Raw genomic sequence first — 13,903 nt, forward strand, 5'->3', positions numbered from 1 at the left:
GTTAAAATATATATTTATAATTTTAATAAATGAGAAATTAAAAAGGCATGAACATTTTTTTTGTATCGAAAAAATATCGAACCGTGACACCAAAGTATCGAACCGAACCGAACCGTGAATTTTGTGTATCGTTGCACCCCTAGTATATATGTAGATTAGCAGAAGTAAACCTACATCTAAGCTGTCCTTTTCGAAGAAACAGCCTACGATGATGTCCTTGTGTCCACCCAGGGAGTAGTAGATCAGGTTGGCCCAGCGCTCTGCACCGAACACCCACGTTGACATGTCTTTGCTGCCCACCACAAAACACCTGGAAGAAAAACGCCACAATCACAATGTATTCCTATCCAATTACAGGCTTCTTCTGCACTCTCATGTTTGACAAACTCACTTGGAGTCGTCTGTCCAGTCGATGCAGGTGGTTTCATCGTAGGGACCGTAGTAGCTCTTGTCTAAGACGAAGGCATTAAACTCTCGCTTCTTCCCAGGAGCGTGGTACATCAGAGCCACGTTTTCCTTTGTTACAATGAACTTCCTACAAATTAAAAATGCAGCAAACAGTTGTCAGAATAATTTTTGTTCTCTCCAGATAATGATTTTACAGCACACGTCTTTAATGACTTAAAAAAAAATAAGAAGTGGATGCACAGGTTTGAATTTATTTGGGATTTTCTTCGATCCACAGAGACCTCCACTCACGTTTGCTTAAATGTCCCTGAGTAAGCCGCACCTTGATCAGACACGTTTGGAGCCTTCAACAATCCAGTGGTATAACCTGGCACAGACCCGGCTTTTAAGTGTAGTCCACAAATTTCCAAAAGGGTGGAGAGGTTGGGGTTTTGGGAAAGCCATTCCAGAAGCTTAATATTTGTTTTATTAATTTAAAAAAAATAGCTTAATCTCACATCTTAAGTTCACATTCACTCCTACAAACATACCTGTTATCATCGTGGCCAAGCTCAATTTCTATCTGGTCTTACCATAAAACGTTTTGACTTGTCCATGTGAGCATCTGCAAATTTCAGTTGCGCTTAAATGTGTCAATTTTGGAGTATGGGCTTCTCTCTTGGTCGGCACCGTCTCAGTCAATGGTGATGTAAATCTGACTTCACCTTGGAAAGACTTGAGCCTTGGTGGTTCCTGAACATCCTAACCAATTTCCTCTCATCTGAGGGTCACAGTTTGGGTCTGCTTCCTATTAAAAGGCCTTGTCAAGTTAAAAGATATTGCTGAACCTTCAGCACCACTTATTAAAAGATTCAAGTGGGTGAATGTATACATTACAGCCTGTATCTATGTGCTTGAACCTGTGGGAATTACATCCATCTCTTCCGCTTATCCTTTTAAGGCAGGGTGCACCCTGGACAGGTCGCCAGTCTGTTGCAGGGCTAACACATAGAGACAGACAACCATTCACACTTGCATTCACACCTATTGGCAATTTAGACCTACCAATTAACCTAACCACACTAACTGCATGTCTTTGGACTGTGGGAAGAAGCTGGAGTACCCAGAAAGAACCCACGCAAACATGGAGAGAACATACAAACTCCACACAGAAACACCCCGGCCTGATGGTGGAATTGAACTCAGGATTTCTTGCTGTGAGGCAACAGTGCTAACCACCGTGCATGTGAATTACAGAAAATCCAAAATAAATTTAAACTTGTGCACCCAGTTCTTGCTTTTTTTGAAGTCATTAAAGACGTGTGCTGTACAATCATTCCACTCTGGATGAAGATCAGTTTAAAGAAATCATTAAAATCCTGAAATTACCATCACATTCACGCCTATGATGAGTGGATGTAAACGTCCGACTACAACTGCCATATAAACTCTGCTGAGCTGTGTCTTACTAACACCAAGAAGAAGTAGTGCAAAATGCGTCGCACAGTTTGAACGTCCTTACCTTCCATCAGGTGAGAAGCGGATGCTGCTCACAGGTTTGTGAAAGTGGAAATGATGAAGGATGGCTCTGGTGATGAGACTGACCAGCACCGCTGCACCATCTGTTTGACACAAACATGATCAGACACGCTTGGATTTTGTTCTCGTCCGAGTCCTGAAGAAGACCTTAACTGTAAATATTTTGTACCTTCATCCACAACGATCGCCAGGCTCCCATCAGGAGAGAGACCCACACAGGTTATATTCTTTGTCGTGGAGAACGGCAACGTCTCAGACGTGTTGCTGCAGGGCAGAGATTAAAAACACATCAGTCTTATTTTCATTATTTTTAAGATAAGGTGACTTTAAAGGTTACTTACTATGCTTTTTCTTACTTTATGACATATATGAAATGTTTATGTGTGCAAATGTAGACAAAGTTTCAAATAAGAAAATAATCCTACCAATAGCACAAACTTTACCTGGAGCCCCTCTGCAGGCTTCCAGAAGTTGGCAAATTAGAGGAAAAATGTGCTTTTAGGCAGGAAGGGATAAAGATGTCAAGTGACAGAAGCCAAAAGGGCAAAGGGTTCAGAAGAGAATCATGCAAAGCTACTTCAGTGTAGATTTATCATGACAAATACAACTTTTAGATGCAACTGAATGGAAAATATAATTTATTTTTCATTATCCTACCCCACCTGCACACTGAAACCTATACTGCAGCACAATCAGTTGTATTTTAATGTGGACACCATGAAAAAAAAAAGTCCGAATACTTTTAAGTGACCACAAAAAACAGTGCATGCAACTCTTCTCTTTGCAGATCCAATAACATCTAGACGCTGGACACTGCATCCAGATGTTGTAGGACAGGACTTTACAGATAACCCTTTCCTGTATGTGTCCTATACCACTGTTTGTCTTACTTCTTCAGGTCGAAGACAGAGATTCTGTTCCCAACTGGACTGATAACAACGTTGCCATCTCTGGAGAAGTTCAAATTTCCCTGGCGATAGACTGCGCCGAGCAAATTGGAAAACTACAAAATAAAAAAAAGTGATTTTACTTTTGATCATCAGCCAAGTGTATGCAGTTCCTGTCAAAACGTGGGAATTCAACACATTCAGAGGCAGATTCATTAAACTGTATTAAAACACAGACACACACGCACAACTAAACCGATATTTTGTTATTATATACACAAGCCGAAATAATTATGAATGATATACCATTGAAAGCAAAAACACTTGAATGTTTACAGCACTTCCAACATCGAAAAACCTATTAAATCTAAAACTTTTTAAATGGAGTTTGGTCTGACACGCATTCCCGCTACCAAAGCATCGCGATTATAGCAAAGTCGCTAACAGCAGCGCACTTACCCTATAAGCAAACTTCATTTTACTAAATATTCATTAACTTCAGCACATTAATCTTCTTTTTAACTCTTTATAAGTCCCAGGACTATGAACGTGAGACCAACATGCTTCTTCTTCCTCCACACGTGTGATGCGTTTTGTTGACAGTCGACACATCCGGTTTGAGTTGACTTGGAAAACTGCACGGCGCCCTCTGGTGACAAGGAGGTTAAAGTACAAGGTTGTAACATAAAAAAGGGGTTTGACTACATGCATAGCTCCCCCCTTCATAACATGTGTATCCACCTGTATAGACCAGACCTTTTTTTAGAACTCATAAATCTGGATGGTGACAAATAATGTTGGACTGTTGATGTAGATGTTGGAGGTGACTGTGTTATCTGTATTATTTTAATAATATTAATGTTTTTTAATCAGTCATGTTTATGCAACTAAAGATCATTTTGGAAGTAGAGCAAGATAGTATATGTGCTAGATGTCATTATAGCACATATATAGAGTTATTTAGTCTTTATCCTTCAGATGGCAATTACTCCACAGTGTTGTTAGAGGAGGCGAGAGTATCTTCTCTGACACTTGTAATAAACTGCTTATATTACCAGTTTATTTCTCAGTTGGGGACTCACACCCTCAATTTATCTAAGTTAAAATCAGACACATGGCCATTACCCCGCATGGTTGCACACCGACGTGTTATTCTCAAGATGGGATTTCTGAAGGGAGACTTATGTAAGTATTGGTCACTGGCAGAGACAGTATTTGACCAAGTATCCCAGAGGACGATGTTCAGCTTAAAATAAATATGCAATACTTCTTACGAATAAAGTAAACAAATTCTAAAGCTATCTTAAAGGTACTTTTTATGATTAACACTGGCAGAATTTGACTACATCTTTTACCACTGGGGGCAGTGTTTCACTAGTGGTTTTCATTACCTGTGCTGATGCGTAACTTATGACAACCTGTTTTTTTTTTGTTCTCCCCATTTCCCCAAGGTGGCTTTATCTTTTCCCAGGTCTTTGTGGTTAATCTGCTTTTTAAATAACACCGGGTACAATATTGGTAATATGTGTGTTGTTTTCTTTATCTTTTTTTTTTCACTGGAAAGCACTTTCGTCAACCATGTTGCTTTTAAAGTGCTCTATAAATAAAGTTGGATTGGATTTTAAAATAAAAGTTGAGCTGATTTTAATGTATTACAAGGAGTGTTTTTCATTATTATTTTTTAAATAAACATACAGTGTTTATATTAAATGCTGTACTAGGATTAAGCTCAAGGATGATAAAAGGTCATGTGATTTTGTTGCTTTCAATTTGTATGCAGCAAAATGAAAAACAAGTTACCACATGTTGTTTTTTAATTTGGTAAATAATTGATAAAATGTTAAAGTGGATCTGACAGCGGTGGATGGCGAGCCATATTGACTCACAAACCACAGCTGACATGAGTTGGATATAAACAAAGTATATCATGTAAATAAAGTATATCAGCCAACATACTGGACACTGTTCTGCTGAACAAACACATATTATCCAATATTGTAGCTGGTGTTATTTAACCCTCTGAGGTCCAGGGTATAATTGGCCGTTTTTGACTACTTTTGATTTTACCTCTACATTTCAACTTTAAAAACTGTTTATCTTGCCTTGTCATCATTATTTGTTTATCATTATTTTCAGCACAACCTCAAATATCTGAAATTTGAGTTATTTTTTCATTTTGGCATACCATATTAGCACAATTGATATAATTTCAGACAAAAAATTAAAAATCAGAGTAGAAAAAAGTTATATTTTTTACTGTAAAACCCACAAACATGTTTAACAAATAATTTTCATAACTTGAAATGCAAATAGAAATCGTACATTTGTAAAAATTATGCACAAGTTTTGCAAACAACAAAGTTATAAGGTACTATTTACCTAAAAATGCAATCAAGGCCTCAGGCATTTTTTATATAACCATTTAAATCTATTTACAGAACAATCAGGTGTGTTGCATCAAATAAAAAGGTACACAAATTATTTGTGCCAGTCCGAAAAAAAAAATAGTTTGTTCAGTATAAGACAGAGGAGAACACCAAACCCTGCAGGTCTGACAGCAGGAGGTGCATCAGTCCTGTTTTCCATGTGGGAACAGCGTTTACACTGGAATCTGCCTTTGGTGGCTTTTTTGGAACAAATGTGACATTCACTAGTAAATCTGACACACAATACCAAACAATAACTACACAACACACTAACTACAGCCTCCAAACACGCTAAACGTCACTAATGTCGCTCTGAAAACTCTCTCTCTCTTTCTTTCGCTCGCCCGCTTTCCGTCGCGGGTGTCACTCCTAAAACGTCCCCCTCTCCCGAAACAACCAAGTGTCACATGTTGCCATATAATTTTTTGGATTGGCTGACATGGTAAATTTTAACACCAATAGGGAAGGGGTGTTTTTTTCTTTTTTCACTCGCAAGCGGAGAGTGTTTGCTGTCCACAGAAAACGCAGTTTTTTCCGTTCTTCCCGCTGTAAAAACCGCAGTTTTGTTCAGAAAAAAACATGGCGTGAATTTTTTTTTTTTTATCATAACTGGTTTTACGTGGCCCATCGATACAATTCAAAAACTGTCGACCCAAGTTGAAATGGAGACTCTGAGTTGCTGCATCTTGTAGCTGTGTAGTCTTAAATTGGTCATGTGATTTTGACACGCTGGTGCATCAGTCAACCCCAGAGGGTTAAAGGTGCAGTGTGCACAATCTCACCACTAGATGTCAGTAGATGTGCCACAATTCAATTTTGAGGCAGTGATTCTGCTCACAACTTTGCCACTCACTCTCACTTTGGGTTGTGTCTAACCCTCATCTCCTTGCCTTTTTTGAAGAATAATTTTCTTCTTTTTTTTGTGCAATTTATTTTCAATAACACGAGAGTCATCATTATGCTGATAAGGTGTGTTCAAGCCTTAACAAAATGAATCTACTTTTCATTGGCATATGGAGAGAAAAATAAGATAAAGATCAAGCTTTCTGCAATACCTGAAACACCAGCGGAGCTACTGAAAATCAGTGTCTCTGGTCAATATTAAACTATATACTATTGTGTGTATTTTGTGAGTGTAAAAAAAGAGAAATTACACTTTATTAATTTTCTTCTTGTCTGCAGGCCATTAATAATACATTTTAAGGTAGAAACGACGGGCCACCTACAGCCATGATTGGCCACAGGGGCCAGACTTTGGACATGCCTGGGTTACACTGACTCATTGCACCATCTTGTGGTACAAATTGTTATTACACAAAAAGTGCAGCATGGCTCTCTTTAAATGTACATACATAGACTTTAAGCCATACAAAATATTTGAAAGTAGAACTTACTGTTTTACATATTTTTCATTCTTACATCTTTCAGATCATCAGACAGATTTTAATATCAGACAAAGGTAACCTGAGTAAATTAAAAATTCAGTTTTTAAACAACGATTTCATTTATTAAAGCAAATTAACTCTATTAAGGGAAAAATTCTATCCAAACCTACCTGGCACAGCATTTTACAGTTTCAAGTACCCTTAATGATGTGTTCAACCAGGTGCTCACTTAAATAATCAGTTAAAATAAGAACAGAAAGATAGAAATATGTTACCCCTAAAACATCTTATTTTCCTAGTAAAAAGACATACAGCCTTGATAATAGTAGATTAGGACATAACTATTGCTGACTTTATGGCTCTTGTGTAGTTGTGTTTCTTAGCATGTTAGAAGTGCATGTCTTTAAATAAAACAATCCCAAAGGAACAAAAAAAATTTTTTAAACTGAAATTCAAGCGAGACAAATTTAAAACAGAAACTCAACATCAGTGACACACTTGGAACTTGTTCCTCACTGGCCTTCACACGATCCCTCCTCCTATCTATTTTTAATACCCTCAGTTAATAATAAATCAGCTGGCAGCTACAGTACACACACAGCACACGTGTAGAAATGCGCTGGTGCCAGTGGGAAACTGAAAATGATACACCACAAAGGTACGGATAGCACCAGGTTTATGTTTACATCTTTTACTGGATCACTTGGCTGCAGCTGAAGACATGATGTGTTGAGGCTGTCGGCAGGAGTGATAAACAGTCGCACTTGTATCACTTGTGAGAAAAAAAAGGCCTTTTTCACCTCAAGGTTTTATGCCAGAGATCAAAACAGGGTACCACATGCAGCCGGACATATTTCTGGCCCCCAGTCGAGCACTCCAGGCAGCCGTACACGGTTTCCCGCCGTTGGTTGCCCATCCCGCAGAGTGCGCAGGGGCCCTTGGGGATGTTGTGTTTGAGGAGGTTGACCCTTGTATGTGAGCTTTCCCTCAAGTAAGCGGTGGAAATGTCCGTCATGCTGGCAGCCTTCTCGTAGTAGTCGGTCACCATGTCGTCCATGTAGGTGTCAGAGTGGGTGAGCTCTTCGAATGTTCGATCATCTACACAGGGGTTGGATTAAAGTGGACTCAGTGTATCAGAAGGATGGGTCAGTTTATTTAATGAAAAATACTGTAATCATACCTGCTCTAAAGGGGTTTCCGTAGATGATCCCAGAGAGGAAGCGGCGTAGTCGCCCCATGGAGAAGCGACCAATGAAACCACCAAGCTGCTCCCTGATCTGCTCACGCTCAAAGCCTCCCTGTGACTCCGGAGCCACACAAATATCTGACACACAGGAAGAAGAAAACCAGGCGATGTGCGTTGTTTATTATTATTTTTGTAACAAATCAAACATTTCATTATTGACTTTGTATATCTCTAATAACAACTTAGTCTATGGAATGCTGGAGTAAGATTTGTTATGGTTTTGCTATGTTAAAAGTTTATTCTTGCTGCAGTATCAAACACTTCAAGAACTTTAGTAGTTGTAGTAAGGGGTGGCCAGTGTGGAGACTGAACCTGGTCTAAAAGTTCCTTCAATGCCTGGACATTAGCTTGGATGCTGTGTTCAATCACTCAAAAACATTAAATTCTTGTTTAAAACACTTTATGACTTCATTCCAAGACTTCAAATGTGTGTTCACTAGCTGGTACTGAAGTGTCAGAGTCCCTCTGTGATTTTCACTACAGGAACACAAGGAGTCACGCAGAACTAACAGGTAAAGTATCTGCCATCCGACACTTTATCCATTAGATAAAGTCCCAGAAATCCAGATGAGATTACAGGCGTTGCCCAGCTGAAATTCAGAATAATTTGTTTCTAGATGATTTCATGAAACGTGTTATCAAACCAATTCAGTAATTAACTGCTGGTATAGGATGTTTTTACAACCACCATCGTCCCAAATTGATGACAAGCTTCAAACACTCAAATAAATGTCACGCAGGCTCACAATTATGGTTTCAAATCATTTTGAGTATTTCATTTTTGACTGTTTCTGACCATTTAGACTTATTTCATCACTTACACTTCACATAGTTCTTCATACAGATTTTGTCACCTTACCTGTTGACCATAAGTTCACCTGCTTTCATAGTGACAGTTAGCCTGCAAGGCTTTAAAGACTAAAGCTAAAACTTCAAAGGGTCAGACACTTCAAAGCCATTTGAAGTGCTTCATCTCATAAACATGAATTAATTGGCTAATTAACGATTGGCATGGTTTGCCCACCTACCAAGTCGTCCATCCAGTCGAACAAAGAGCTCACAGATGCTGAAGGCGATGGTGGTGTGAGCTGGGATGACAATGGCCTTGTCTCGACCTTTGGGGTTTCTGCCGTCGTCAATCTGAAACTGGAGCAAAGCAGGAAGCTGATAGTTACACATGGAAAAGGCGGTTAAACGGAGAATTTGGGATTAGGTGAGGGAAAAATGATTGAGTTAGGACTCGTTATTTTGAGTAAATGATTGGGAGATGGATTGTTCACTGCCCTTGACGCATTTGTTTTAAATATAAGTGTTATGAATTTAAGCATGGCCCCATTACATACATAGAGACATAAAGTTTATTTCTATAGCAGATTTTCAGAACAACTTCAGCTGATCAAAGTGCTGTACACATTATGCCAAATACACATTAACGATTTACAATCACTAATTAAACTATAAATACACATACATAAACAATAAAAGTCAATAAAACTTATTTAAATAAACAATAATTCAAGTAAATAAGACTATTTGTGCAGTAAAAGCCAGGATACTGAGCTAAACTAGAACTGGCAGTGAGTGAAAGTAAGGAGTTTTATTTAAGAATATTTAAAAATATCTGTGAAGGTTCTCAGTCATCCAGGTCATCGTAGTCTAAGGAGCTTGGAAAGAAAAGCATCTGGACTTCTCTAAGTTTCCTTAAAGATGTTTCAACTCTCATCTGAGAAGCTTTTTCAGTTCTAAGCAACTGGTGGAGAGTCCCAGATTTTCAGCCATATGGGAACGTCCCCAAGAGGGTCATGGACCCCCTAATGATCCTTTATCTAACCACATGAGCCGAGGTGGGTCACAATCAGCCAAGGTTTTGGGTGAACCCATTGTGAAGCCTAGCCCCACCCTATCATGTGACTTACTGAGGTCAAATGGCCCAGGATGTGAGTGGGCGTTAAGACACATTAAAAATGGTTGAGTAATTGGGCAGCTCTTGTGTGAAAGAGTAAATTGTTCCACAGAATGGAGACAGCCACTGAAAAATCTAGTTTTTGAGGCTGGATCTAGGAACATTCAAGAGCAGTTGGTTTCCAAACATCAAGAGTGTAGGGCTTTAAAGGTTAAGTCAAGTAGGCTGGCACCAAATCACTGAGACTCTTAAAGACAAGTTTAGGTATCCCAGTAAAGGTGTAAAAGCATGAACTACTCTTTCTTCATCTTACCAAGGAAGCTTAATTTAAAAAACTCATCAAACAGCTAAAAAAAAAACTTATGAAAAGCCAGTAAACATTAATCTAATTCTAACCCTGGATGGGTCTTGGTCCTGGAGGGTGTTAAGATGAAACAACTACAGGTATTTTTACCCTCATGGTGGTCCCTCTCATGCCAGCATGCACGGTCAGAGAGCATTGACGCGTGGTGCGAATACTCTCCACGACAACACAGAGGACACTGCGTCCGCTCTCCTTTGACTGACGAATCAGGCAGTGATCCAGGTCCACCTTCCTGGAAGATCAAAAAATGAGAGCTTGAATTAAACATGAACTCATTAGCACCTGTTAAAGTCAAGCAAGGCAACATCTCTGGCTTGTATTGTCCAATTGCATGTAGCCCCTGTATGTATGTATGAAGGTGTAGAATAACATGATTGTTTATACAGGGAAACCCTCTTCTCACATTCTCCGTGTAACAAAGAGGTCGAAGGTCAGACAACTTATTGTGGACATAAGGAGAATACTTCAATGCAGATACCTGAAATATCCGATTTACAAAGTGCCATAATTTAAGAACTTTTCCTAGGGTATTTTATGCTTACTTTTCAAATTGATAAATAATTGAGTAAAGAAATATATCCTTCTACTTGATTATTAATAAAGCACTACCTCAAAGTAACTTCATCTAATCTGTATTGAGAAACTATCATGATATTGATGCTTTAACATCCAGCACATGTAGATAAAAGCCCCTGCTGAGCTGCTGTTATACCCTGTCTGTCAATGCATATACCTGGAGTTGAGTTCACGCAATAACGTTGGCACCTCCAGCTCGTGTTTGGTCACAATGCCAAAGGAGGCTTTTACAGCCACTGAGTCTGACCCACTGATGTTGAACCCCACATCATTGATGATGTGGTTCCCTAACCGACCATTGAGAGCTACATCAGATTTATCTTCGTAGTTGAGGAGTTGGTAAGAGGAAACCCCTGCAAAAGAAAACAATAGTTAACATTATGGTTAACTTATGCTTTTGTAAGCATTAACTGTAAGTAGGTCCGACTCCAGTCCCAACAGTAAAATGGTATCTGTTCATGCATAGATTAAATAATACTTATATAACATATAACATATACTTTAACAATGAAAGTACATTTTAGAATATTTGTGGCAGCAGTGAAACATTTTTTATAGTGTTAAAATGTTTATTTAAGAAATTAACTGTTTTTTTTCTTAGAATGAAGAAAATTAATCATGTCTCAAAAACTTGAAAACTATAAAAATGTTTTATGTCTCACTCTAACAAACTACACGAAGCCAAAGAACTCAAAGAACTATTTGTTATGACAAAAATTTTCAGAAGAGCGTCTCTGAATGTACAACATTCAACCTTGAAGCAGATGGGCAGCACCACATCGGTAGAGGAATTGCTTTATCAGTCAGATTAAGCTGGTGAATATATGCAGCTTTGATGTCCTGTTCACCACGGAAATAATCAAAGTTATGATTCTCTGCACATTACTTTAAAATTATTGTCTAACTACAGTGAAAGTATTAACAACATGGCTGCTACGTGCTGAAAAATGCTTTCAGAATGACTGGCAATAGGCTTAGATTAGCTTGTTAGCCTTTTTTTTTTGTCTGTTTTATTATTGCGTTAGATTGATAATACTCTGAAGAACTGTATAGTGATAAATAATAACAAGAAAACAGTTCGTTATCTATGTATGGATTAAAAGCTAGGAGCAAGGGGAGACAACTAGCCTAGCTAATAGTAAAGCTCCCAAATGAGCCATATTAGATGTTTTTCTGCTTGCTAACTAGCTAGCTTGTTAAGCTCCTGGGCTCCTACTCCACAAACATAAACAGTGGTCACCTCAGAAACATAACAAGCTACCAGATTTGCTCATGTGGGTTGTAAATGATTAGAGAAAACAAAGTTCGCCCAAGTTAAGATTTGTTGTGAAACCTAAAGATGACCATATTGCAAACATTACTTATTATAATTAAATAATATTAAGGCTAAAGATTATTAGAACCTACAGAAGTTCATTTAAAACTTTAGGGGAGGTAACAACGTTTTCAGATAGTAAATCAGATATGTTGGGTTTTATATTTATTTTTGTCCATGTATCCATATAACATTTTAATTGAGGTTTTACTGACATATAACCACTACAGACTACAGACATACTATGATCATTTTGCGTCGCACTTTTTCACTTGCAGCCAATTGCAGACAAGCATGAGAAAACTACCGGTGACCATGGCAATCTGCTAGCAACAAAGCAATGACTGCAAAGTTTTTGGTGGGTTGCGTGACTATAAAGGCTTTATGCTTGTTTTATGGTTGCGTGGTTACATCTGTTTGCGGTGTTTGCCTACACAAAGCTTATAGATAAGCGTTTTCAGATTAGATTAGATAAAACGTTATTAATCCCTCGGGTGGGTTCCTCTGGGAAATTCAGCCTATGCAAATGTGTTCCCGTTCAGTCCTTAAGGCGTGTAGCTCAGGTTGCTTGGAATCAGCGAAAAAACATCAAAGATTTAAAAAATACTGTATGTAAATTAGAGACAGTGGCTGCAGTGGACAGCAGTCTTTATATATTCAACAAAATGCAGGAGCATGATACAATACTTAGAGTGGAATAAACTTATTTTTCCCCAATCTTAAACCTTTTAAAGGGAAAAGGCTCATGTTTCAACATAAAATTTAGCTATATTTACTCAGATATGAATTTTCTGACATTAATGTACCTGCTGTGATCTCTTTTTCGCCCACCAGGATGTCTTTCAGTGAGAAAGGTGTTGAGGCATACTTGTCCTTCTTCCAAAAATGCTTCCTCCTCTTTCTGGTAACCAGGCTGAGGGGCTGGTAGCGGTCAGCCTCACTCAGGCTCGGGACAGGGATCAACCTCCCTGTGTCTCCCACCTGCTTCACAAAGTTTTTGGTCGCTGCAGCAAACATTTCTAAAGATGCATAAATATCGAACCAGGTAAAAAAAACAGCTTGTACTTGACTGCTGGGCACCCTTTGCTTGTATTGGTTATGGTGAGGAGTGCTCTCTCTCAATGGGGAAGCTGATTCGGGAGTGTTCTTACAAACTCGTGAAATGTTAAATAATGCAGGGAATTTGTAAGGGAATATGGGACAGTGAGGTGTGTGTTAACCTGATAGGTTGCTGTAGGCCTGCACCTTCCTGTCACCTGACAAATAAGGTGGAAGAAGTAATTATAAGGTTTTTTTTTTACTTTTTGCCATCTGTATTTGGAAAATTTGATTTTCAAGGTATACTTAAAGTATGGAAGTCTATTGCTATTAAGTATTAAAGGAATTATACAGATGGTATTGTTGCTACATGTTCCTCTTTGAGTCTAATACACGAAACATCTGCTATGGCCATTAGTCTATCTTCATTCAGCCTGAAAACGGTCTGGACTTTTTCTCTTTGTCAGGGATGCCTCTGTGGTTTTTGTAGGATTAAATGTTTTTGCATCTGAGCTTTTTTTAGTTTGGATAATGTCAACCTTTCTGACTGGTGGCTTCCACACACAGTGTGTCCTGCATGCATGATGGTGGGTTGATCTCTCCTGTGGTTGCACTGCTTTCTAGTCTATACAACCAGAAATAGTATGTTTGAAGGTTTAAAGCTTTCTTGCCACAGAAGCTAAAGACAGCGTTAGCTTTCTATGCATTACACTCCCTTTAATTTTTTAACTTTTAGGTCAAAAAAGTCATGGATTTGCTTGTAAGTATTATTTTTGTGTTTAAAAAAAATCTTGCTGTAATTCACAGTTATATTGTTCTAAGTTGTAACCTCACCTT

At 38.5% G+C, this 13,903-nt stretch overlaps 2 protein-coding genes across 2 annotated transcripts in view; both read right to left on the bottom strand.

The window, feature by feature from the left end:
• The window catches only part of pwp2h (PWP2 small subunit processome component), a 29,515-nt gene extending 26,100 nt beyond the window's left edge, over positions 1-3,415 (bottom strand). Inside the window, exons 1-6 of the mRNA XM_005920137.3 lie at positions 3,273-3,415; positions 2,817-2,929; positions 2,096-2,190; positions 1,910-2,009; positions 392-535; positions 175-310 (exon numbers count right to left, since the gene is read on the bottom strand). Coding sequence (XP_005920199.1) covers positions 175-310; positions 392-535; positions 1,910-2,009; positions 2,096-2,190; positions 2,817-2,929; positions 3,273-3,290 — 606 coding nt within the window. The 5' untranslated portion in view covers positions 3,291-3,415. The remainder of the gene's footprint in view (positions 1-174; positions 311-391; positions 536-1,909; positions 2,010-2,095; positions 2,191-2,816; positions 2,930-3,272) is intronic.
• Positions 3,416-6,910: 3,495 nt separating this feature from the next.
• On the bottom strand, positions 6,911-13,106 carry pjvk (pejvakin). Its single transcript, XM_042219772.1, has 5 exons — positions 12,835-13,106; positions 10,871-11,066; positions 10,228-10,369; positions 8,899-9,016; positions 6,911-7,722 (listed from the first exon to the last, which is right to left on the bottom strand). The coding sequence occupies exons 1-5, from the start codon at positions 13,043-13,045 to the stop codon at positions 7,421-7,423; spliced, it is 969 nt and encodes a 322-aa protein (XP_042075706.1). The 5' UTR covers positions 13,046-13,106; the 3' UTR covers positions 6,911-7,420.
• Between the last annotated feature and the right edge of the window lie 797 nt (positions 13,107-13,903).

This window comes from Haplochromis burtoni, unplaced genomic scaffold (genome assembly GCF_018398535.1).
Source record: "Haplochromis burtoni strain Fernald_Lab_line unplaced genomic scaffold, NCSU_Asbu1 Contig_38, whole genome shotgun sequence".
Taxonomy (NCBI): Eukaryota; Metazoa; Chordata; class Actinopteri; order Cichliformes; family Cichlidae; genus Haplochromis; species Haplochromis burtoni.

Coding starts and splice junctions, on each gene's coding strand:
- pjvk (XM_042219772.1), bottom strand. CDS start 13,045: ATGTTTGCTGCAGCGACCAAAAACTTTGTGAAGCAGGTGGGAGACACA. Junction 11,067..12,834: donor CGAAAAAGAGATCACAGCAG/GTACATTAATGT, acceptor TTTCTTTTGCAG/GGGTTTCCTCTTACCAACTC. Junction 7,723..8,898: donor TCGACTGGATGGACGACTTG/GTAGGTGGGCAA, acceptor ACCCCTGTGTAG/ATGATCGAACATTCGAAGAG.